Raw genomic sequence first — 26,040 nt, forward strand, 5'->3', positions numbered from 1 at the left:
TTGTATCTAGAGAAGGTCTGCTAAACTGCTCAAGCTTCTGTGTTCTCTCACCATCACCACTCGCTGTTGGAGACCCTTTTACACACTTCCCTCTTTGCAACTTGCCACCTCAACAACTACACATAGCACATAATGACTGTTTACTAAGCAGTTGTGTGATCAGCTGGTTTGCTTGTACCACGATGACTAGAATGTTTGGGTCCACATTGGCAATACAAAAAGGAATTCAGTCAATGTGATCAAATGGTAAGAGTTGGGGTGATATCCAACATTTGCTTTACAGGACCTCTTCAAAAACCTGGTGTGGCCACCTGCGTCCAGCTACTTGATGATTCTGTGGACTGATGGTCCCAGATGTCTATTATCTTGTTCTGATGATTTCAGAAGAAAGCCCCTGGCTGACTTGGTCAGACCTGTCAGCCTTGCAATAACTCAGTGTTTTTTAAATTAGATTAGATTCCCTACAGTGTGGAAACAGGCCCTTTGGCCCAACAAGTCCACACCGACCCTCTGAAGAGCAACCCACCCAGATCTATTCCCCTACATTTACCCCTGACTAATGCACCTAGTACTACAGGCAATTTAGCATGACCAATTCGCCTAACCTGCATATTTTTGGACTGCGGGAGGAAACCGGAGCACCCGGAGAAAACCCACGCAGACACAAGGAGAATGTGCAAACTCCACACAGACAGTTGCCCAAGGCAGGAATTGAACCCGGGTCCCTGGCACTGTGAGGCAGCAGTGCTAACTGCTAGGCTACCGTGCCGCCCCGTGTCTCAGTCATTCTCTCTTGGTCCTCTTGGACACCATCTTGAATGCCCAGCTTAGTCATTTGTGATACTTGCCTATCTACTCATTCACTTGGCCATTTCTGTTAGGTGTGGTGAGCCCAAGGTGATGGCTCATAGAAAAAACTGGAGAAGAGAGAGTTTGGAGAACTTCCTATAGATTAATCTGGGATATTATAAGCATCAACCAGAGCTGAAAGGTACTCTGACCTCTTGCATTTCTACTCCGGAGTCAAGGACCACAGGCAGTCATGTTAGTTGAATCATTCCACCTGTCCATTACCCTCTGGGTGATGGTGGGTATGTAGCACTTGGCAATGCCATAGTTCCTTGCAGAATTCCTGTAGGATCTTGTTTTTGAAATTGAGCCCTGGCCTGAATACAAGTATGTAGTGGTGGTATGTAACTTTTTCACTTTATTCCACCCTACTGAAATAATCAACAGCTATAAGGTAAGACTTCCCACCAAATGTGAATTAATCTATTCACACTCATCCCCACTGCCTGGTAGAGAAAGTGGTAGGTATCAGCAGTTCGAGCTGCTTAGGCCCATGCTTAATACGAATTTCATAATTAGCAATGAAATCCTGGATTGCTCATTCAATGGCATTGCAGCTTGCATTGTGTTTTGTGTAAATTCTACTTTTGCATAAATTGGCTGAAACTGAGTAGGTTTGGCCGCATTTGTAGAGAGAGAAACAGAGTTGACATTTTGAATACAGTGACCAGCTCTGTTTCTCTGCAGATGCTGCCACAGCTGCTGAGTTTCTCCAATACATTCTGTTATTGTTTCAGATCCATAAATTCTGTTTTATTTTTCTCTATCTTGTGATTTGTTTTCTCCAAGATCATAAAATATAGGAGTAGAAGTAGACCATTCAGTCTATTGAGTTTGTTCTGATAACCCTAAACTGAACTTGCCAGCATTTTCTCTACAACCCTTGAATCCCTTCACAAATAAAATTTTATCTCAGCCTTGAATAAACTTGATGACCCAGGCTTAACAGTTTTATATGGTAAAAAAAATCTACAGATTTAGTACCCTCCGAGAGAAGGAATTCCTTCTCATCTCTATCTTAAATATGTAACACCTTATTCTGAGGTTATGACCTCCAGTCCTAGACTCTCCCACAATGGGAAGTAATCTTTCCCATCTACACCGTCAAATCCACTAAAAATCTTGTATGTTTCATTAAGATGACATTCTAATCTAAATTCCAATGAGTATTAGGCCCAACCTACTCATCCTCTTTTGATAAGATAGTTCCTTTGTGACTGGTCTCAGCCTTATGAGCTAAAATTTATAGTGATTAGAAAAAGATGATGCAAAGGGAATTGGAGTCACTACCAGCACTATCCCTAGTTCCAAGGCTACAAATACATGTAATGCACATGTTGCCTCAGACACTCAGACTACACAGGGTCAGTTAGTTGGTCAGCTGATATGGTTCAGATCGGTGTCAACAAATCACTGGAGTGGATACAGGACATAGCACCCTATCCTTGCTATAGTAAAGATTGTGGTGCTATGGGTCAGACTGCCTTGAGATGGAAAACTGAAAGACAATGCAACTTGTGATAAAATGTTGCTATGACTCAATTGATTTGCAGATTGCTCCACGTATTGGTACCCTACTGTGCACTTTTGTATGGTGACCTACAAATCCAGCAAAAAGAAACTGTACAATTTTTTTCAACTTCAACTGAGTCCTTTCCATTACTATAACATTGGAGAATCAGTCTTGTTTTCCTGTTGTTGAGGTTGTTCCAATCCACGTGCACCAGCTGCAGCAGTGGCCACTAAAGATTTCTGGGTAACAGTTGTCATGCCATTAAGGAGTTCTAAAGGCAAAGGCAGAATAATGGGAGAAGTTTTCTGAGCAGACAGTGTGTGAAGGTAGCGCAGCTGGACAGCACCAGAGGATTCTGATAGAATGTCTGCTGCAATTCTCAAGGCTTCTGAGGCTTCCTTCTCAGCTTCTGCTGCAATCACCTGCAATTCATTTACAAGTTTCGAGAGTTAGGCTTGGTACAAATTACTTCTTTTTGCAGAAGCCCATCCTTTCCTTAGTACTTAGAGTGAAAGATAATTCTTTAATTGGTCCATCTGCAAAGTAGAAATAAATATTCCAACACCGATTAATGCAATAGAGAAAAATGACTGAGTTTTCTTTTTATTCCCATTTGCAACGTCACTTTTGCATCTTTGTTACTTGTCACTTTTAGATCGATTAAAAACACCTATTTAGTTATTTTCCTTGCAATGTCCATGAAAGGGGTCCTACAGGAATACTTGTCCACAGTCTTTTAATATCGCCTGTCAATGAAAGAAGGGTCCACTCTCCTTAATTACAAAAGAGATCCGAGAGAGAAAACACTGAATGCATGAACAGCTATCTAAAGGAATATCTGACTGAATATCTAGGAGCTTTGCCAATGACTACAGATTAAAATGTTGCAAGAATATCTTGCTGTCTTTCAACACAGAAAATACCAGGCGCATCCATAAAAAAAATCAAAAGACAATTGAACCATCAAAAGAAATAGTTCAATCAAAAACAAAAGGAAGAAGTGATCATCACTGACTGTGATAAACTGGAGAAATGGGTGGAACAATAGCTTGGCTTGTACCATAGTGAGGACATTGTCACCAAGGAAATTTTAGACACCATAGAATGCCTGCCTGTTACGGTCGAGCTGCTATTTGAACCCAAAACTGTTGATTCTCTTGCCATGAACAAAGCTCCAGGTTCTGATACTATCCTACCTGAAACCATCAAGCATTATCTGCATAAATGCTTCTGTCCTGTCCCAAGGTATGTCAGATACAGACAATGTGATCCTGTACAACAGCAAGGGTGACAATAGCGATTGCAATAAATAGCATGCCATCTCCCTGCTGAGCATGCTGGGAAATGCATTTGCTTCTGTTGTCCTATTTAGATTCCAGATAAAATCAAAGTTATTCATAACTGGAAAATCTGCAGTTAATCTTCTCGGCCTGGCAGTGGTAAGAGAAATGCTGTGAATGAAAGAGACAGTAAACATTGCCTTTGTTGATCCCACCAAGACAAATGACCATGTGATCTACTTAAGCTGCTAGAGAAAAATGGCTGTCTACTAATGATGCTTGGTGTGATCTGTTTTCATGACATGACGTCTGAGGCCAGTTATGATAGGACAACATTCATAGTGGAGTCCAACCATCCAAACTCATGAACTGTACCATCTTGAATGATTGAGACAGCAGATGCATAAGAGCAGCACCACTTGCAAATCCTCCCACAAGCCACATGCTACCCTGCCTTGACATTATATTGTTGTGCCTTCACTGTCACAGGACACAATCTGGAATTATCTTTCTAAAAGCACTGTGGGTGTACCTATATCACAATTCATGATGGATTATAAATACTGGCTTTGCCAGTGATATCCACATCCCATGAATGAGTATATCCCAAAAGAAAGGCACCAACACTCTATCAAAATCTAATCTTTGTTGCTATATGTTTTCACATATCTACTTCTGTACCAGAAGCTATTCAGTCTTTTTCACCTGAAATCTAATATAAAGATGTGCCAAGTCCTTATGAGAGAATTCCCAAATGTCAATCCTGTGTTAGTAGCATTCCATTTCAGGAACACCTTCAATGACAAATAGATAACCTCCCTCATGCCTGACTATGAGGACGAGGAACAATGAAGGCATGGTCCAAGATATTGCCATACTACCATCTATTAGCAATGATATGTTAAAACTGGAGGTGTTGATAGCTTCACATATCTAAACTCAGCAAGCCCTAGCGATTTGAACCTTGCTGATGAAGTCAACACACACAAAACAAAGGCTGCAGTTGTTACATTCAAGCTGAGTAAGAGAGTGTGGACAATAGCAACCCGACTCAGAATACAACTGCAAGTCTACTAAGCCTGATCTGCAGCATGCTCCTCCCCTGTGGTGAGACCTGAACAATATATGCTCGACAAAGGACAAGGTTAAGCAATCACCACTTGCGCCAACTACGATTTATACTTGACATCTCTTAGAAAGAAAAATTCACCAGCTCAGAAGTCCTGGAACATACTAATTCCATTAATATATACTTAATGATATCTATACAGCTTGGCCACATTCATCAGATGGATAAGAACTATACACTCAAAGTTAAGTTCTCTACAGTGAAGTAGCAACAGGGTCATGACATGCCTCTATCACATGGACACCTGCAAGCAAGGTGTGGAATTGGCTGACAATGACAACCAGGTAACCATTGCTGACAACAATGGTCTATAGAGGCTGTCTGTTTAAAAGGGCATTGCAAGAAACTAGCAGAAAAAGAAAGTTCAGCTGGCCAAGAAGATGAACCAAAGAAAGCAGACAACAGAGAATTGTGCACCCTCTTAGCTTCTGGCATAGGAACCTACTTAGTTCAGTCTTCCTCTCTAGCACAGACTGTCATGCTTGAGTGGGGCTCCCCTATCACATTAGGTGATGCTGAAACATTTTACCACCAGAGCACAGAGACCAAGTCTCATGAGGTGGACTGTTTTCACCACAGTGATTACGTGATGACAAGTTTGCAATTTACAAGTGTGGAAGCCATTTTCTGGACTATGGCTTCCCTCCTGATTAAGGAACCATTTTGTGGAAGTGCCCCTCACCCAGCAGATCAATAGTATTTGGCATGTAGCTGTGGGAGGCTGTCTCACACATAGCTTAGTTCCTCTCTCACTGTGATGCATTGCTAATATGTGTAGCTTAATTGCTCAACGGTAGCTCCTTTTGTTAATTAGCTTCTCTGTCTCTATGATATATTGCCAATGTGTGTTGTTCCTCTAATTAAGGACATCTGTCCTGCATTTGTCACGGATCTCTGTAAACAGCATGTGAGGTGATAACTTTCAGTCCTGTTTACTTGTAGAATGTGTAGCATCTTTTAGGGCTGACCCCTGTTTCGGAACTTCCTTGTACCATTCTGACACTTTGTAATTAATGGTCAGCCTGTGTTTCAGCCATCTTGTTATGTATATAATCTTGTAACCTTCTGCTGTACTTTGGAGTTATGCTAAGCCATACTTAGGACAGCAGTCTCCCCATGATGCATTGTGTAATAAACTGGTTAATGCTCAAGGTCTGCCTCAAGAGATTTTCTTCAACCATAAATCTGTAGACAGTAGAAGACAGGGACTCATGAGAAGAGAAAATAACTTCCACAAACTTTAGTTTTGTGGTTCAGACCAGGAAGAGAGTAGATGATGTGCAGTTGGTTCTAGGTTTAACAGAATCAGGAGGAAAAACACATTAGATTAACAATTTCATCTTGGAAGGACCAAAACAGGAACCTTCCGAGGAGTAGAGACCATAGTAGGATCTGCAAAATGAAGAAAGGTTCTGATGTAGAAATAGCAACTGTATCTTACTACAAAGTTTCAAAGCAGAAAGAAGTGTAGTAAAGGGTGAAATCCTTTAAGCAGTTATAATTGTCCACAGTGACTACCCAACTTCTTTCCCTTCCATCAATAATAAATGGTTTGAAGTGTTCCTATTTGAATCCATTATAGTTCTGTAATACTACCTTTTCCCATCACAATCATATTGTTCGCTTAGGTCAGAGGTTAGGCAAACAATAGGAAATTTGCTATGATAAGGATGTGGATTTTTCAACTACAGGAGTGCTTCAGTGAATAGATATATTTAAAGGAGTGCTGGATAAGTAAATTAGGGAGAAAGAAGTGAGTGGTTGAGTGAGTCTGGGAAAGATATGGATGGTGGCAGGTTATGGGGTTGAGGCGGGGAATGAGGCTTGGAAGTATGCACTCAGCTCTACAATCGGGTGAAAGCTATGTGAACAAAAGTTGAGTTAATGTTTCAAGTCGACTGGTCCTTCTTAGGAACTTCAGACTCCTAGTTTGCAATGTTCCTTTTTCTCCATTTATGCACTAGAAACTATTGATAAATTGACTTTGGTAGTTTATGATGTCCAGTAGATAGTCCAGCATTTCCTTACCTTAGCTTTGGCTTGTCTGTGTGCTTCCGCTTCCACTGCTAGTGAATATTGAAGCTCTGTTGACAGGCGGATGTCTTTTCTGTGAGCATAGTTAGATAACCATTAATGGAATTTTATCTTCACTATATCCAGGTCTACAGTTTCACTCTACTACCAACCTTAATTATAAAACTTGTCATAGTGTTAAAGAAAGATTTAATAATTGTTCATTTGGTATTAAATTTGTCCAACCATGAGAAGCAATGCCACTAAAGTTTGAGTGTTCAACTGAGACCATTTTATCTTGCCCCTCACCCTGCAAAAATTTAATATCTTTCACATTGTGTCACCTGGCCATTTGCCTGAAAATTGTTACTTGACTCAATTTAGTGAGTTAAATCCAAAAACAGCACAGTAAACCCAGTCTGGTCAGTCATCATCCCATTAATCTACTCAATTGTCAGCAAAGAGGTGGATGGCTTGCCAACAGTGTTAGCAAGAAGCATTTGCTCAGCAATAATCTGATCACTGATGTTCCAGTTTGGGGTCCACCAGTACTGCTCAGCTCTAGGATACATTACAGCCTTGGTCCAAATATGGATAAAAAGAACTCCTTGTCAGAGGTGCATTGACATTGACTGCTCTTGACATTAAAGCTACATTTGAGTAAGCTTGGTGTCAAAGAGCCCTAGCAAAACATGAGTCACAGGGAATTGGGGAAATCTCTCCACTCGTTGGGGGCAAACCTAACACTAAATAAATATCTTTAGTTGTTGGACATCTGTACAGAAGTTCCTTGTGATAATACTCTCAGCCCAGTGATCTTCAGCTAATTCATCAATGACCCTTCTTTCGTCAGAAAGTCAGAAGTAGAAATGTTTAATGATTGCGCAGTCTTCAGGAACATTTGTGACTCCTCAGTTACTGAAATCATTGATGTTCTTTTGTAGAAAGACACAAACAACATCCAGGTTTGAGCTGATCATTGGCAAGTAACCAGTGTGCAGCACAAGTGTCAGCTACTGACATTTCCAACAAGGGCGAATGTAGCTATCCCCTCTTGCTATTTAATGGCATTCAATTACTGTTGCTAAATTTTCCCACTATCAATATTTTGGGGGTTACTATTGACCAGAAAGTTCCCGTCCAAGTAACACACCATCCTGATTGGAACAATATTGCTGCTCCGTTGCTATTGGTGGGTCAATATCCTGGAACTCATTTCATAACAGCACTGTGAATGTACACCCCAAGAACTGCAGCAGTCCTATATCAGAGCCCACCACCACCTTCTCAGGGGCAATTAGAAACTAGCAATAAATGCTGGGCTGGCCAGCAACACTCACATCCAGTGAATGGATATTTAAAAAGAGGCCACCTTTCTGGGTTTGTCATAAAATTGAAGTTTTTGCAACAGAGACAAATTTTATGTTCTATTATAAGCTACTGCTCATTGCTTATCACAAGTTCTCGCTCTGGGATTCTCAGGAAAGCAAGGACAAATGCTCAGATTAGCAGCATGACTTTTGTCAAGAGCTCATTCTTCAAAATGACCTCTGCTTTGACAACCTAAACAAATTCAGAATGAATTGGACCAGATTTATTACTTGAAATCATTAGAATCCATTATTTCATGACTAGTTCAAAGCATAAAATTAGGTAAGATATCCGACACAGCTCAGATTGCCATTGTGGAGGCCTTGGTGGTTGGCTTTAGCATGACTTGTAGAGATTTGCAGTCATGTTGTTGCTGGGGTAGTTAATGCTGTTATTTAAAGCAAATGTAGAAATTTAACCTTAAGGATAATTATTTAAAATATGTCAGGACATCTGCTCAGGACATTCTTTTATAAACAAAAATCAGTAGAAATTGAAAGCTGTGCCTTTAAGCAAAAAAATAAATTGTCAAAAGAAGCATAGCAGGGTTTCACTTCTTGAGTCTTTCAAGTTCAAAGGACGTAAATGCTTCAACAGTGAGTGAATTTTTTTAAATGTGTAGTTATGCCATAACCAAACCAATGAATTTCTGCACACGCATTTGGACAAATAGCAGTGAGATAAATATCTGCGTTGTCAATGTTAACGATAAGACTCTCTTCTCTACTCTGTAAATGGGGCATGTAACCTCTTGCATCATCTGAACAGGCAAATGGGTTTTGTGAAGGCTTCTAAAAATGGTACCATGGCAATACAGCACTCCCTGATTATCACAGGGTTTAGGTTATGTGCTCAAATCCTGGAATGGACTGGAAAGATCATCTTTGATTCAGAGAGCAATCGTTGAGTGAAGGCTAGCACTGACAATTCACTATAATAACTAATGTGATTATACTACACGATGAATTTCCTTCCATAAGCGTACATTTCAGCATGTTCCACCTTGATTCCCCAGTTGCAGGTTGCTGCATCCAGTGCTGTCTGCAAAACAACATGGAACCATGATTAGATTACAATTTATAACGTATGAATTTTCATCTTTATCATAGAAGTGTATGAAGCCAACTGAATGACAAGATCTATGTCTGTTCTATAACCATTGATTGCCAACCCTATAACTCTGAAAGTGCATTTAGACTCCAAACGAATACTGCAAACATAATGGACTAATTTAATATTAGAGAAATGGGTGCAAAGGACTGAGATATGTGATTAACCAGTCCTAGTTCAAAATAATGTAGCTAGCATGAATATTGTGTTTCTGCTCTTCTACTGACAGAGGAATGCAGCCCAGAGCTAAATATACTATTCAGCAGTCACACATCTTAGAAAGGCCATATGAGACTGCATTGAGAGGTGAGGTGCTGGAAAAGCATAGCTGGTCAGCAGCATCCGAGAAGCAAGAGAACCAACGTTTTGAGCATAAGCCCATGAGATTGCCTCAATTTAAAGCTAGCTGCACTATTTAAAAACTGTATTCTCGCTGTAGCAGTTGTTGAAAGTCATTAAGAAAGAGCTTATGGTCTAGGGGATGAATAAAAATAATGAGAAAGACCATGAAATATGTTCTGAGAGAGATCCTCACTCTTAAGGCCAGGAGGTCTTTCTAAAAACTGTGAAAGTTTGTAGCGATCATGGTCAATTCTAGGAGGCTAGCCTGTGAATCCGGATGCAGTACATGAGTGGTCAGATTTAGTGAATGCACATTCATATACTAATTCCTTAAAATGGTGTAAATACATACTTCTTGCTTTCCCAATTCCTTCACCCCAATTCTACCCTACTGCCTTTTTCCTTTCTTATACCAAAGAACTACCACCAAATAAACAAGTGCACAGCCTCAGGTGCAAAGAGTATAAGATATTGATCGAGAAGAGATACACCACATTCTCTCATACTTGCAGCCAGCAGCTTAGATACTGTCATTGCACAAACATTAGAGATTAGCATCGAGGCAGGGTCAGCATGTGATGAGTCACCAATCATGAATGGGCTGCAACCAGAATGGATGTAGGAATGGAGTTTGGATTCCAGCTGATTCCAGCTTTGGATCTAAGTTCATGTAATGAGCTTTGCTGCAGAGAATTCAGGTGACTCAATGAAGTTGCACACAAGGCCTGCAGAACTGATAGACATATGCACAGAAATATTTGGTGAGTAAACAGGCCTGCTTGAGAGGCTGCTGTCACTGTCAAGTAGAGCATGGAAGATTCTAGCTCAAACATCATGAAACTTTGCTTGCTGTTTTAAATCCATCTTCTCCTGCATGCAAGTTAAGACAACTTCCATGAGAGTACTGGCAGTCCAGTTGTGATGCAGTGCCTAATGGTTGCTATCTCAGCTTCAACTGCAGTATAAGCATAAACTACCCAGTATCTCAGTGCTGCAGTTGTAGCTCAGCCTGAAGTCATGAAACCTCAGCTTGTTACAATGAGGACATCAGACCGCTGCCTCATGGCTGTGGATACCAGTGCTCCACGATCTCAACACAGTCTGGCTATCTGTGCTGCTGCAAATTGGCCCACTTGCAGGACACTGGAGTGGTCAAACAGATATGCGCTGTCACAAGATAGCAGCATTTATAGTCTCACTGCTATTACACTGACAGTGCCTAGCTGTTGCTTGTCTGGCAGCCAGCCCAAATTTTTGTCAGCTAAATTGAGGTAGTGCCATCCAGCATTCTAGAGCCAGAAACTGCAGTCAGCTTGACCATCTGCAGCCCGTCCTCCAGAGAGAGTCAATAATCTTCACCAGTCTTGCTGCAGTACTGAGGTAGTGCAGCATAGGAGCATCAAGCCAAGTAGATGCACCTACAATACAGGCAGGAAAGGAATACAAAATGGTGATTACTTGAGTTTTGTGGAAAACATTCAATGGTTTGTTAATTTCAAATGGTTATTTTTTTTTGTTTCAGCATTGTTATTAATGAGTGCTGTAATGGTACTTAATAGATTAAAAGATATTGCATTGTACGATACGAATTTGAGATTATATTCATGGAAATCATATATACATGATACAATCTCAGACAACTTAGCTGAAGTGAAGTTGGGCTAACTCCCTGCACCCTTTTGTCTCCTGAATTTCTCGTGATTTCCCTGGCAACAAGAACCACACCCCACTAATGACCAGCTCGTGAAGGATATGGTGGACTACAGGTACACAATCCTTTATCTAAAATGCTCCAGACTAGCTGGTTTTCGGAATTCAGAATATTTTGAATTTCAGAATAAGTGACAGATTTTTTATTAGATTAGATTAGATTACTTATAGTGTGGAAACAAGCCCTTCGGCCCAACAAGTCCACATCGACCCGTCGAAGTGCAACCCACCCAGACCCATTCACCTACATTTACCCCTTCACATAACACTACGGGCAATTTTGATGGTGAAATTTTTAAAAATCTTACCAGAGGAGCACATTCACTACCACGTTCTCCCCATGTCTGCGTGAGTTTCCTCCAGTTTCCTCCCACAGTCCAAAGATGTGCAGGTCAAGTGAATTGGCCATGTTAAATTGCCCGTAGTGTTAGGTACATTAGTCAGGTGTAAATGTAGGGGAATGGGTCTGGGTGGGTTGCTCTTCGGAGGGTTGGTGTGGACTTTTTGGGCCGAAGGGCCTGTTTCCACACTGTCGGAAATCTAAATCTAAATCTAAAAAGTAAAACGGGGCCTTGAAACAAAATCAAGGACTGGCCATGCCCCCCACCCCCACATTGCATCTGAGTGATACACAGCGAATGGGTGAAGAGTTGGGTTAACTGTTTGCATGCCAAACAACCTTGTTAATGAGAAAAAAACTTAACAAAAAAAACCTTCAGACTTTAGAGCTTTTTGGATTTCAGGATTTTGGATAAAGGATTGTCTACTTGTACTAAGAACTGGAGCATAAGAAGATCCCTGCAGTTCTTGCTTGAGCTAAAGTGGCCTTGAAACCCTTGGTTTCCACACCTCAATAGTCTGTGCTACAATGTTCCTCATGGTAGCATGGCTACCATGTATTCCATGTATGCTGGTCACGTGTATTGGGATGCAAACTGGAGTTATCAGCTAATTTCACAGTAGATAGTCCTGGTTTCCTGACAGTCACTTCCTCGTCATCGAGAGTGTAATGCTGGAAAAGCACAGCAGGTCAGGCAGCATCCAAGGAGTAGGAGAATCGACGTTTTGGACAGTCACTTTCTGTTTGGTGTGGTGGCTGCAAGATTTAGTTAAAAGTGGATTGACAGGGCATCATATTGTCATGATCACATTGTCAGTGTGGTTGTTCACAGTTGCACAGTGAGTGTTAACGTTTTGTGGTTGGTTCATCTCAGTACTTAGATACTGTGCCTGCAAAGGCCCGTGTGTGAATTGACGGGAACCTGCACCATAGGAAATCCTACAATCCCAGCAAAACCACATGCACATCCTACCTGCTGCTATTCAGAAAGGACACAATAAACTGCTCTCTTGATATAAAGAATATCTGTCATCTATCTGATGTAGCAAAACTAAACAGTGACCTAGAATGTCCATACACTATCTACATCAGTCTGAAATCAACCCAACTCCACAAAATTCAGCTTCACAGCCACTGGCAGCTCTGTCCTCACCCTATTCTGAAGATGCAAATAGTGGCAGAATTCTGTGAGCATCTGCTTTGTGAAGCACAGACCATGCGCTAGTTCTGGCTTATGTGAACCTAGGTGCTGACAGAGGCCATAGATGTATGAGACTTGCCTGAGAGACCTTCTTTCATTCCTCACCTTCTCTCTGTAAATAGCTTGCTTTTTTTTCTGCTTTATCTCCCTCTTGTGTTGATGCCCATGGGAAATGCAACTATAGTATCCATGACTGGGGAAAAGTAGTCTGGCCAGAGCGCTTACATTCACAGTGAAGGCCTTATCCACGTGCAGCACAACTTGCTGACTTCACTAACTTCAATCAATGCATCAAACCATCAGACACTTATAGACATTCAAACAGAGCCCATAGAGGTTAATCAGCAATTCAAAGTTAAAGATAATTTCTGTTATAGGAGATGACTGCTATTTGTACCTGTTGCTCCTGGGATCATCTTTGGACAGATCTACTGCCGCCAACTCTTCGTGTGGTACACTTACCAGGGTTAAGTGTGATTTATTAATCACCAGTAAGTCTTTGACAGAGGAGGCATGTATTTGAGAAGCAAGAGTAGCATGTTTCATGCCGAAGGATTACCTTAGCTTATGACTGGTTAACTACATTAGCACTAGATAAGAGACCTTATTATCACCTAAGAAATAGTAACTAGGTCAATAATACATGACTGTAGACTGTAGAATTGATTAACAACAAACAAACTAACCAGCTCCTCCTTTTGTGTATGCCACAGTTAGTATGATGTTATACCTTTAAGAGATATGGCCATGATATCATTTTATCATGGTATGTGATACAAGGTCATACTCCATCTTACCTCAGATCACTTGAAGCATGACAGTCTACTGGAAAAATGCTGCTCTGTGGCAACTTAATAGCTTAATGCTAGCCCAGACACTTGTATACCTGAGGAATGTAATGTTTAAACATAATAGTTGTAGTAAGTATCACTGGGTCTTCCGTATCTTGTTCTCCATGTTCAGTTTACAATATTATGTGAGATAACATAATTATTGCCATGTCAGTAAGGTAAAACAGCATGTTGGAGTCAAACTCACATCACCTCCCAAGACACCCAATTATATATTAGTAGCAGAATTGTTCTAAAGCTTCTGAGAAAGCCCTTTCAGGCCAGCTGTAGCTAACCTCTGCTCGGGAGCTCTCTCCTGTTGTCAATTGAATCTTCAGCTGTACATCTTTAAAAGAGGGTGTAATCAAAAGTGACAAGATTTAAAATGGCAGAATTACTGTTACACAGTGATTTTATCATCTGCAATAATGCATATTCCCTGCTCATGCTCTTAACGTCCTCACCAAAAATAGCATTTCACAAGCACCACCCCAAAGGTCTGTGTATTTGTAGCACAAAACAATTATTATTCCAAATTTGCACCCACACCAGTGAAACTATAAGTGCTTTGTAGGGAATTTATTTACCAAGATGCGGTGCAAGTAATCAGTGTCAGTTTCCCTCTGGTGATTGGACACAAAGGACTGAGGTACATAAAGGCCAAAGGCTGTTTGTGGACCTCAGTCCCATTCTCCCCAGGAGAAGTTGTCACTCATTGCGATTTTCCTGGGGTTGGCTACTCAATTGACATTGAAGGATGATGCACGTGCTCTCAAAATAGCCAACCAATCAAAAGCATTCCAGTTTGAGAGATCATGGCAAGTTGGGCTGAGAAGTGGCAGATATGGAGTTTAATTCAGATAAATGCGAGGTGCTGCATTTTGGGAAAGCAAATCTTAGCAGGACTTATACACTTAATGGTAAGGTCCTAGGGAGTGTTGCTGAACAAATATACCTTGGACTGCAGGTTCATAGCTCCTTGAAAGTGGAGTCACAGGTAGATAGGATAGTGAAGAAGGCATTTGGTATGCTTTCCTTTATTGGTCAGAGTATTGGGTACAGGAGTTGGGAGGTCATGTTGCAGCTGTACAGGTCATTGGTTAGGCCACCATTGGAATATTGGGTGCAATTCTGGTCTCCTTCCTATCAGAAAGGTGTTGTGAAACTTGAAAGGGTTCAGAAAAGATTTACGAGGATGGTGCCAAGGTTGGAGGATTTGAACTGTAGGGAGAGGTTGAATCAGCTGGGGCTGTTTTCCCTGGAGCATCGGAGGCTGACGGGTGACCTTATAAGGTTTTTGCAAGGTTTGTGCAGGTTTGTAGCTCAGGTTGAGGTTTAGGGTGTAGGTTTGCTCGCTGAGCTGTAGGTTTGATATCCAGACGTTTCATTACCTGGCTAGGTAATATCATCAGTGGCGACCTCCAAGTGAACCTCCAAGCGACCTCAATCTGAGCTACAAACCTTCACAAACCTTGCAAAAACCTATGGGTGCAACATGCTACAACTTGCCCGAAAATGGGAAAGCTTCACTCGGAGGTCACCACTGATGGTGTTACCTAGCCAGGTAATGAAACATCTGGATATCAAACCTACAGCTCAGCGAGCAAACCTACACCCCTTATAAGATTTATAAAATTATGAGGGGCGTGGATAGCATAAATAGGCAAAGTCTTTTTCCTGGGATCGTGGAGTCCAGAACTAGGTTTACGGTGAGAGGGGAAAGATATTAAAGAGGTCTAAGGGGCAACGTTTTCACTCAGAGGGTGGTATGTGTATGGAATGAGCTGCCGGAGAAAGTGGGGAGGCTGGTACAATTGCAACATTTAAAAGGCATTTGGATGGGCAAACGAATGGGAACGGTTTGGAGAGATATGGGCCGGGTGCTGGCAGGTGGGATTAGTTTGGGTTGGGATATCTGGTCGGCATGGACGAGTTAGACCGAAGGGTCTGTTTCCACGCTGTACATCTCTATGGGTCTATGACTCTACTGTCTGGAAAGGATGATGAGTAACAGAGATCATGTTACAACATGGAGACACCCTTTTGCTAACTTTTCCATATTTTTAATTGAAATATAGATACAGTAGCCTGGTCACCACTATAAAGGGATCAATGGGGAGATCCTTCCACAGGGTTGCCTGTATTTGCTGTTACAATTGAACTAGCAGAAAGAGCCTGCAAGTCTCTGCGGAGCACCGGTCCCCAGCATGCAGCCAGATATCTGCCTCTCAGTACCTGTACTGTCTTCTGAAGCTGTGAGAAACTAGAAAACCCTAAATTAACCTACTTTAGACTTGACGTGGCCTGATTAAGGCTAAATAGCTGTGATTCAGTTTGTTGAACTTTTGCACATAATTTTAAGGTTCTGGGTTCAAGTTCTATTCCAGGGTTTGACCACAATAATCAAGGATGACACTCAAGTACAGTACTGAGGGAGGACTACAATGTCAGAGGTGCCAGCTATTAATTGAGGCATTACCAGAATGCTTGACTGCTTAGTTGTGTGGGCTTTAAAAATTCATGACATTATTCCAAAGAATAACAAGGGAGTTATCCCTTAAATCAAAATGGCAATAACAACACATCGCCACTTTGCTTTTTGTGAGAGTTTGCAGTGCATAAATTAGTTGCTGTGTGTCCTTCTTTACAACAGTAACTGCACCAAAGCATGTTAGTGCTTGTAAAATGCTTTGATATTTTCAGCAGTTGTGAAACGTGCTTTATTAGTACAAGTTGTTCTTTCATTTCAACCATCTGGCACATGGAGGTGTGTGGTCCTGCCAGCCCCAAGCCAACCTTTGGTAAGCATCAGAATTTTTTGTACCCTGTCTGCCTCTGTTTCTGTCTCAGCTGGGCTGAAAAATTGAACCCAAAGAATCTTATGGCGTAATAAGCAGACATCCCAATGTCTGCACAAATCTTCAAAACCACTGTCCAGTTAATGTCAAATTCTCATTTCTTTTTCACAGCCCTTCAAGTTTTTGCTTCCATGGAAATATCCAATTCCTTCTTGAAGGTTGCCATTGTCGCTGTTGTTCTGCCGAACATTCAGATCATCATAACTGATAGCTGTTACTTTGCACTTCAACTGGGTTTGTCACTTTAGACTGGAATTTGATATGGAAACACTCACCACTATGATACCATTATTTGCTTTTGGGTCTGTCTAGAACAAAACGTACAATATGTTCCAAGTTCTGAATATACAATTTCTGCACTTAGTTTTGAACTAAGACATTCACATAAACATGTTCAGTATAATGAAAATAGAAATTAAAAATAACCGAAAGAGGAAGTTGGGTAAAAGGGAGGAATACTTGCATTAGATGTAGTTAGATAACATCTATGTTAAATCTTGTGGTTCTTATTTAGCAAACAACTTTCTGATCTAGCTACTGAATCTTGTAAAGATCATTACGTTTGATATGATACAATGATATCCTGCCTGTTGGTACATAAAGTTGTCACAGTTTGTGAGAAACATAATGTGCCAGATTTTGTTGTTAGTATGACTTGTACTTATATCCATCAGCCCAAAACACTGTGGTCCATTATGTTATTTGGACCACAAACCTAAAAAAAAACCGCAGAGTGGAAAATGATGGAATATGGGATCTGAGCAACCAAGTGTATATATCCTGAACAAATGAACATAGAACGTAGAACATTACAGCACAGTGCAGGCCCTTTGGCCCTCGATGTTGTGCCAACCTGTGAAACCAATCAGAAGTTCATCTCATCTACAGTATTCCATTCTTGTCCACATGCCTATTCAATCACCATTTAAATGCCTTAACGTTGGTGACTCTACAACTGTTGCAGGCAGTGCGTTCCATGTCCCTACTACTCTCTGAGTAAAGAAACTACGTCTGACATCTGTCTTATATCTAACACCCCTCAATTTAATGCTATGTCCCCTGAAATTGAAGGATTAAGAAATAATCAGGCCATGGATTTGAGAAGGAGGATTCAAATACAACGTGAACATTTTCAATAAAAACTGAAAAAACTGTGGATTCTGGAAATCAGAAAAACAGAAATTGATGTCAGCTCTGAGGAATGGTCACTGGATCTAAAATATTAACACTGATTTCTCTTGACAGATGCTGCCAAACCTACTAAGCTTTTCCAGCAATTGTGTGTGAGAGAGAGAGATCAGATCAGATGTAGAAAGAAGTGTTAACAGAAAGTTCTCAATCTCATATTTCTGACCACAGTCCAGTGCAGATTTCAAGGAACAGCACCTCATTTTCCATTTCAGCATTTAACAGCCTTCTGAACTCAACATTGAGTTTAACAACTTTAGAGCATAATATCTGTCCTCCCAGTTTGTTTCTATCTTTTTAAAGTAATTTTGCTTTATCAGAGTTGACCCATATTAAGACCAACTCTGGATCCTCCCCATTTCTCCAGATCCATCACCGTTCTCTTTGCACATTGTTTTGTTACTTGTTTAATCTCTAATCACCCTCACCTTCTACCCTTGCCCTGAGTGTGCACCGGTTCCACTGCTCCTCCCCCATCTTTTTCTACATTACAAAACCCATCACTGTTCTGAAGTCCAATTGAATTCAAAATGATCATTCTGTCTCTCAGACCTGCTGATTTTCTCTCGCACTTTGTTTACGTGCTGAATCTCCTAATATTTTGGCTGTGTCCTTTTCATTGCATTTCATGGAGGGTTTCTCTTTGTGATGCCGAGTGGGTATTGCTTGTCCCAAACCTGCTTCATTAATTCCAATTCCACTACCAAACAACTCAAATGGCCTCCTTCTTCAAAGACTGCAATTTTCCCTCCAATGTGGTCAACGATGCTCTTCACCGCATCTCCTCCACTTCCTGCTCCTCCGCCCTTGAACCCTGCCCCTCCAATTGCCACCAGGACAGAACCCCACTGGTCCTCACCTTCCACCCCACCAACCTCCGGATACATCTTATCATCCTCCATCATTTCCGCCACCTCCAGACAGACCCGACCACCAGGGATATATTTCCCTCCCCACCCCCATCAGCATTCAGGAGAGACCACTCCCTCTGCGACTCCCTTGTCAGGTCCACACCCCCCACCAACCCAACCTCCACTCCCGGCACCTTTTCCTGCAACCGCAAGAAGTGCAAAACTTGCGCCCACACCTCCCCCCTCACTTCCCTCCAAGGCCCCAATGGATCCTTCTATATCCGTCGCAAGTTCACCTGCACTTCCACACACATCATTTACTGTATCCGCTGCACCCGATGTGGTCTCCTCTACACTGGGGAGAAGGCCGCCTACTTGCGGAACGTTTCAGGGAATGCCTCTGGGACTCCTGCACCAACCAACCCAACTGCCCCATGGCTGAACACTTTAGCTCCCCCTCCCACTCCGCCAATGACATGCAGGTCCTTGGCCTCCTCCATCGCCAGACCCTGACCACATGACGCCTGGAGGAAGAGCACCTCATCTTCCGCCTAGGAACCCTCCAACCACACGGGATGAATGCAGATTTTTCCAGTTTCCTCATTTCTCGTCCCCCCACCTTATCTCAGTCCCAACCCTCGGATTGAGCACCGCCCTCTTGACCTGCAATCTTCTTCCCGACCTCTCCGTTTCCCATCCCCCCTCCCCCCACGACCTATCACCCTCACCTCCTTCCACCTATCGTATTCCCAGTGCCCCCCCCCACCCCCCCAAATTCACTCCCCCCCTACCTTTTATCTCAGCCTGCTTGGCACACCAGCCTCATTCCTGAAGAAGGGCTTATGCCCGAAACGTTGATTCTCCTGCTCCTCGGACGCTGCCTGGCCTGCTGTGTTTTTCCAGCACCACATTTTTCAACTCTGCCTCATTAAGTACTAACCTCAGCCCTCTGGCACCTCTTTCATTTGATGCAAGCCTAATTTTCCCACATGCTGTAGCTAGAGATTTTCTCTAAGATATGCCAGCATCCCTGACATCTGTGCCATCTTGGAACTCCAACTCTGCACCAGGTCAAATGTAGTCTGAAATTACCCTTCACTATCAATGTAGTGGCATAGCTGCCACAAACCAACACTTCTTACAAGGCATAAGTGGCACCACTGAACTTCCTTGTGTGTGCAGCTGTATATTGCTATCACAATTTAAACTGCAAGCCACACAGCTCACTCACCTTTAACCCATCTTACAAAAACAGAAATTCTAGAGAAACTCAGCAGGTCTGGCAGCATCTGCGGAGAGAAAGCAGAATTAATGTTTTGTGTCTTCAGAATGGATCCTCCAACCCTCTCTAAGTCACTGCTACTCGTATCTCAACATCCACCTGGCATCTTAATATTGTTTATTGTAAGACCATCATAAACAGGAAAGCCTCCATATGCCCTCAAAACATTCACTTTTCTTCAAATATACCAAAACAAACAGAAATCAAACAGAAGTTGCGTTTGCCTCTTGCAACAACCACCACCCACCAGGTGGTGCGTTAAACCTCAACTTCAGGAGGTAGAAACAATGACTGCAGATGCTGGAAACCAGAGTCTAGATTAGAGTGGTGCTGGAAAAGCACAGCAGGTCAGGCAGCATCTGAGGAGCAGGAAAATCGAGGTTTTGGGCAAAAGCCCTTCTTCAGGAGTAGAGGTAGGGTGCCTGCTCTTCGGATGCTGCCTGATCTGCTGTGCTTTTCCAGCACCACTCTAATCTAGACTCAACTTCAAGAGGTCTGTTGCCTGCTCCACCATGGCCTTGATGAAGAATTTTGTTTCTTATTAATTTCCAGATTGTTGCAGGCTAGGCCAGCATTTATTGCCCACCCTTAATTGCCCAGAGGGTAGTTCAGAGTCGATCACATTGCTGTGGGTCTGGAGTCACATGTAGGCCAGACCAGGTAAGGACAGCAGTTTCCTTCCCTAAAGGAGATTCAACCTGATGGGTTTCTCCAAAAATGGACTACAATTTCATGGTCACCATCGACGTTTACTTCCAGATTTTTAAAAAATTGAACTCAAGTTCCATAATTTGACATGGCAGGATTCAAACCCAGCTCCACAGAACATGACCTGGGTCTGTGAATTAATGGTGATCATACCATGAGGCCATCGCATGGCCCTCATGGGTGGCTCTGCATCTATGCTCCACCTTAATTAACTAACTTGCAATATTCTTACATTTTATTATAACAATATCAACAACAAAGTAAAGTGACTTTCAGAAACTAGCTACTTTTAGAAACTAGCTTTGCAGAAAAATAGATATAGTGTATTTTATCTCGAATTTCCAGTATATTGATGAGATGGGGAGTGCCTACGTTATTGCTAGAGCACACTTGCAGACTTAAATCAGAATGGCAAATAAAACTCTGGAAATTAATGGGAATTTATTATTTATTTGCTCTCCCAGTTGAAGAAATATTTGGCACATGGCCAAATTAAAAGGAAGGAAGCATACAATGTCAGAATTGAACAGAACAGAATGGCGTATTTGCTGGAGGAAATCATAGAAACAGTCTGAGTGAGACTTTGGGCTAATTTGTGAGTGAGAGTGATAGCTTTCAGTTAAATTAATTGAGTTAAAGTCCATGGAATAAAAGGTAATGACGGTTGACTGAGTGACAGCAGGGATATTGGTGAGCAGTTTTTTTTTGGACGAGAACAAATTCCAGGTATTGGAGCTTTTCTTGTTATATATTAGTGACCAAACCTGTTATAGAAGACATTGTTTCATAATTTGCAAATGTTACAAAACCTGGAAATATAAGGAGTTATGAGGTGGAAAATGACAGACTCAAAGGATTAGTGGAATGGGTGCATACGTGAGTGGTGAAAATTGTTGCAGGAAAGTGTCAAATGATACATTTTTGTAAGAACACAAGGAACACAAAGAACTCAAGGAAGGCAATGTAACTAAAGAGGGTGCAGCAGCAGAGAGACCTGGTACAGGTGCAAAATGTGTTCAATGTGACAGGACAGCTTGTGAAACTGGTTAGATGGACAGATAAGATCCAGAGCTTACAATGGAGACAGAGTGCAGAAGCAACACAGTTATGATGAATTCCTTTAAAACATTGGTTCGGCCTCAACTAACACATTATGACTAATTCTGGCTACTGCACTTCAGGAAGGATGTGAGGATTTATGAGCTGCAGAAAAGATTCACCAAAATGATTCCAGGCCTAAGGGACTTTAGATTTGTGAATAGTTTGGAGAAGCTGGAGTGTTCTTCTCAAAGAAGGGAAGGTTAAGAGGAGATTTATTAGTGGCCTAAATCAAGGGAGGTCCAAAAGTAGAGAGTAAGAAGTTGTTCTCATTGACAAAGATCGAGAACCAAAGGACTCATGAGGAAACTATTTTTTTTAAATGCAGTTAGAATCTGAACTGATTGACTGAGAATTTATATGTAAGCGTGTGTGTGTGTACCGTGGAGGGAGAGAGGCAAATTAACTTGTGGCTTTCAAAAGGGAATTTGTTGAGAACTGAAGGGAAAACAGTTGCTGGTACCACCTGCAGTGGAGTGGGACTAGCAAAATTGCACTTCCAGAGAGCTGGCAGAGGCTTGAAGGGTGGAATGGCCTCCTTCTGTGCTGTAACCATTTTAGGTTTCTTTGATTGAAACGACCAACGTAAATTAGTGAGGACTGTGGTGAAGGAGAAATGTAATTTAGTTTGATGGAGCTTTAGAGGCTGATGAGGAGGTAGTACAGAAGTCAAAAGTGGAGTTCAGAACATTAACATGATATTGGAGATGCAAGTAGGAGGATTTTGTAATGTATACAATGTGGAGTTTGAAGCACTAATCAAGATAAATTAAGCTATCACAGTTGCAGACTGTACATTTCAGTATGAGTCAGCAGACTGAGGACAAGGGAAAAAGGTTACAGACTTATTGGCAGGAGGGGAATAGGGTGGCTGTAATCTTGGTGATGTTGAATTTGAAAAACAATATACCTGTGGTCTGGTTCTTGAGAAGTAATTGGCTTCGCTGAGTTGATAACGATCGTGAAAATCCCAGGGCTGGATTAGTTGCCATATGTTCAGGAGTTGGAGCATAGATATGAAGAAAAGAAGAGTAACAAAGAGGGAATTGTGTTGTATAGAGGCAGGAGGAGAAGCAAATGCATTGATGGTGCACCATACAGAAAAGACAGTGTATTTGGAGGAAGTATGGAACACAACAGAGAGATTGAACAAGACAAGATTGGATAAGATGCAGCAATTATAGTAACAACATTAAATGGTGATTTTATGTCAGTGTGGTTGGCAGTATGAAAATTAAACTGAAGGAATTCAAACAAACCATTTTCAGACAGTGAACCTCCAGGTAGTTAATGACAAAGCATTCAAGAAATTATTTGGGACGAGTAACCAGATAATGTCATGTGATCGTTGAGAAAAATGACAGCTTTGAGAGGATTGTAGTCATCTGCAATTTTATTTACCTTGATTTCATCACCAATGGATTTCCTTTCTAGGAGAATTTCATTGAATTTTCGACAAGCTAAGCTCCGTTTAGTAATTGTTTGCACCAGCAATGATACTGAGACAGAGGTGTTCCTGACTGTTGTTAAAGAGAGGGAAGCATTCTCTACCCGATAATAACAGATGGCATTCACTTGAGCAGTCACCATGTCACTGGATATAACCTACAAAATAAATGGATAACCTTGAGTGTTACAATTATTTCTGTTTCAGCAGAAGCACTCAAAATCAAATGCTAAATGGAATCAATTCGATATGTTCAATACTGATACCTCTATATTTACACAGATGGAAATAAATGAGCAAGATAATGAAGCCATGAGAGAACATTGTTGCAAAGTTAAAACTGTGATTCTGAATATTCAAGCGTGTTTGACAGGAAGGAACAAAAAGGGTGTGGGTGGCTCAGTTAATTAAGGGTAAGGTTAGTACAGTGGTGAAAAGGAATATAAGCTTGCAGAAGAGTTGAGTGATAGGTGTGAGATATGCGAGAAATTCTAAAAGACACCATCACAACCCTACAGTAAATCTGCTTTTAGTGGGCATGATTTGGAGATGCTGGTGTTGGACTGGGGTGCACAAAGTTAAAAATCACACAACACCAGTTGTGTCATTGTATCTGACAATTGTGTCCTCCAAAACCACCTGATGAAGGAGCAACGCTCCGAAAGCTAGAGCTTCCAATTAAACCTGTTGGACTATAACCTGGTGTTATGTGATTTTTAACTTTGCTTTTAGTGGAGAATATTAACAAGGTAGTGGCTGTGCATTTAAAGGTATGGAATAAAGAAGGGAAACATTTTGTACATTTCGCAAATAAATTTTGTTAGTTGATAGTAATGCAAGGTAAATCTAAGAAAGTAATTGTGGATAAGGTGATGGAAAAGTGGATAAGGACTAGATTTGGACCAGTGGCATTTTTTTTCTGATTTGGGGAGATGGTGGTGTTCTTTCGAAATGGTCCATTTAGAGATATGTGTGCAAATATGCATAAAATAGTTAAGAATACAGAAGCAATTTGCACTTTTCGCAACATGGTGTATGAAAGGAACTGTGCAGTAAAGAAATGAAAAGGTTCAAAACATTTTGACAGATCAGCCAAACTGTAAATTATCTACATTGGCATGGCCTGTATGTGCTGAGAATTAGTTTGAGATGGTTGGAGGATATATTCCAAGTTAGCTCATTAGTAGTAGGAATCCTAAAGTTCCATCACTAATGATGCACTAATGGTGAACAGCCCCAGTTTGGGAAGGGGCAACAATCAGTTCTGTTTTATTGGAATATCTGAATGCACTGCATGCAGACTGAAAGGCCTTCATTAAATCCATGGGCTCAGAAAGAATTCAGGAGCCTTGAGGTAAAGACATCAAAAACCAACTTAAATCTCGGAGATCTGCTTTATTATAAGAGCAGGAGACTTAAAAGATGGAAAGTCTGGGGTGCGGTGAGGTTATTGGTAAAGGCAGAAAAATAATACTTGTATAACGTGGGAATCAGACTGTTCAGGTGCTCTGTTTAAGGTTGTTTGGTATGGATTACAGTACAAGTTTGCAGATTCTGAAGGAGCCCGAGTAGCTCCTGTGCTTACCCAGATGTTGCTGGGCTATGAGGATCAAATGGCTACAATTCACAGTTTTTCTGATGATGGACAGTTCAGTCTTAATGATCGATATGAGGCGATTGATACCAAAGGGCATCTGCCCTAAAGTGGGTAAGTTACATATAGAAGGGGCTAGTCATGAAGAAATGCAGAGAAGGCCACCAAAACCTTTTAAAGCTGGATGAATGTGCAGGATGAGGGGCAGGATGTTCAGGCCATGGATAGGGCACATGAAGGACAAAGATGGAATGCAAGAAAACTCAATGTAGGCTCACGTCACAGGTCTGGAAGTGAATATGACCCTAGAAAGAAGTTCTATTAATAGGAGGGGGAGGCCAAACAGTAACAGTCCAGAAAAAAGAGAGAAGGCAAGATGAAGAATGTAGTTTAACAAAAGCAAGAAATGTGGTGCAAGCCAGGAATATGAGTGGGGGATGAAACCTATGTGATTAGGAATTCCTAGTGGTCACAAAGAAACTGGAAATCAAGTGAATCAAAGGCGCCATAGAACAAAGAAATGTGAAGACTGGAGGGATGTAAGGGTTATATAGACATCCAAAACAGGGGACAGTCAGCCCTATCATATAGCTGGCTATCCACCAAACAGGGGGCTCCTGAATGGACATACAAAGCCAAAGCAAACCCTATGGCGTGAGGTTTTGGAGCAAATCTGGGAGACCAAGATATTTGAGGCCAGTTTTATTAGTAATTGTAGATCAATTGACATTAAAGATACATTTCTGCAGGGAGACCAGCTTAAGAGGGAAGAGGCACTAAATGCAGTGGGAACACTCTGGATGTTAAGTAAATATAAATATGGCCTGAGCGATGTCTCAAGTGTTTGTTATTTCTCAGTAAGGTCTGTCTTGTTCAAGTTGGGATGTCTTCAGTTAATAGCAGATCCTGCCATGTTTTACTTACTTGATGATGGGATAGTTTTCAGGTATCATAATGATGCATGTAGATTTTTATTTGTGCAATGGAAACAGTGAACTTGAAAACATTATCATAAATAGTCTTAAAGCAGAAGTCACAATTATAAACCACGCTTCTGGGGCTTTTAAGTTTACTGAATTGGAAATCAAGCAGGATGAATCAAATGCATCAGTAATCTTATTTGGAAAATGTTAGCCATTGCTGGTTATTAAAGTAAATCACAAAAAGATGCAGCAGCTTCCAAAACTGAAATGGAGTAATTGTGAAGTCAAATTGGACAATTCAATTGGTTCCATGCCCAAACAATTCCAAATGCTAGTTCTGAAGTATTAGAGTAGAGAGCAACAGTGAAAAATCTTCAGGTCGGAAATATCATTTGGGTAAATA

At 41.4% G+C, this 26,040-nt stretch overlaps 1 protein-coding gene across 1 annotated transcript in view; it reads right to left on the reverse strand.

Moving 5' to 3' along the window:
- Positions 1–2,511: 2,511 nt before the first annotated feature.
- LOC140479349 (podocin-like) overlaps positions 2,512–26,040 on the reverse strand; it is a 46,286-nt gene continuing 22,757 nt past the window's right edge. The window contains exons 5-8 of the mRNA XM_072573258.1: positions 23,075–23,278; positions 9,141–9,196; positions 6,800–6,878; positions 2,512–2,784 (exon numbers count right to left, since the gene is read on the reverse strand). Coding sequence (XP_072429359.1) covers positions 2,512–2,784; positions 6,800–6,878; positions 9,141–9,196; positions 23,075–23,278 — 612 coding nt within the window. The remainder of the gene's footprint in view (positions 2,785–6,799; positions 6,879–9,140; positions 9,197–23,074; positions 23,279–26,040) is intronic.

This window comes from Chiloscyllium punctatum, chromosome 7 (genome assembly GCF_047496795.1).
Source record: "Chiloscyllium punctatum isolate Juve2018m chromosome 7, sChiPun1.3, whole genome shotgun sequence".
Taxonomy (NCBI): Eukaryota; Metazoa; Chordata; class Chondrichthyes; order Orectolobiformes; family Hemiscylliidae; genus Chiloscyllium; species Chiloscyllium punctatum.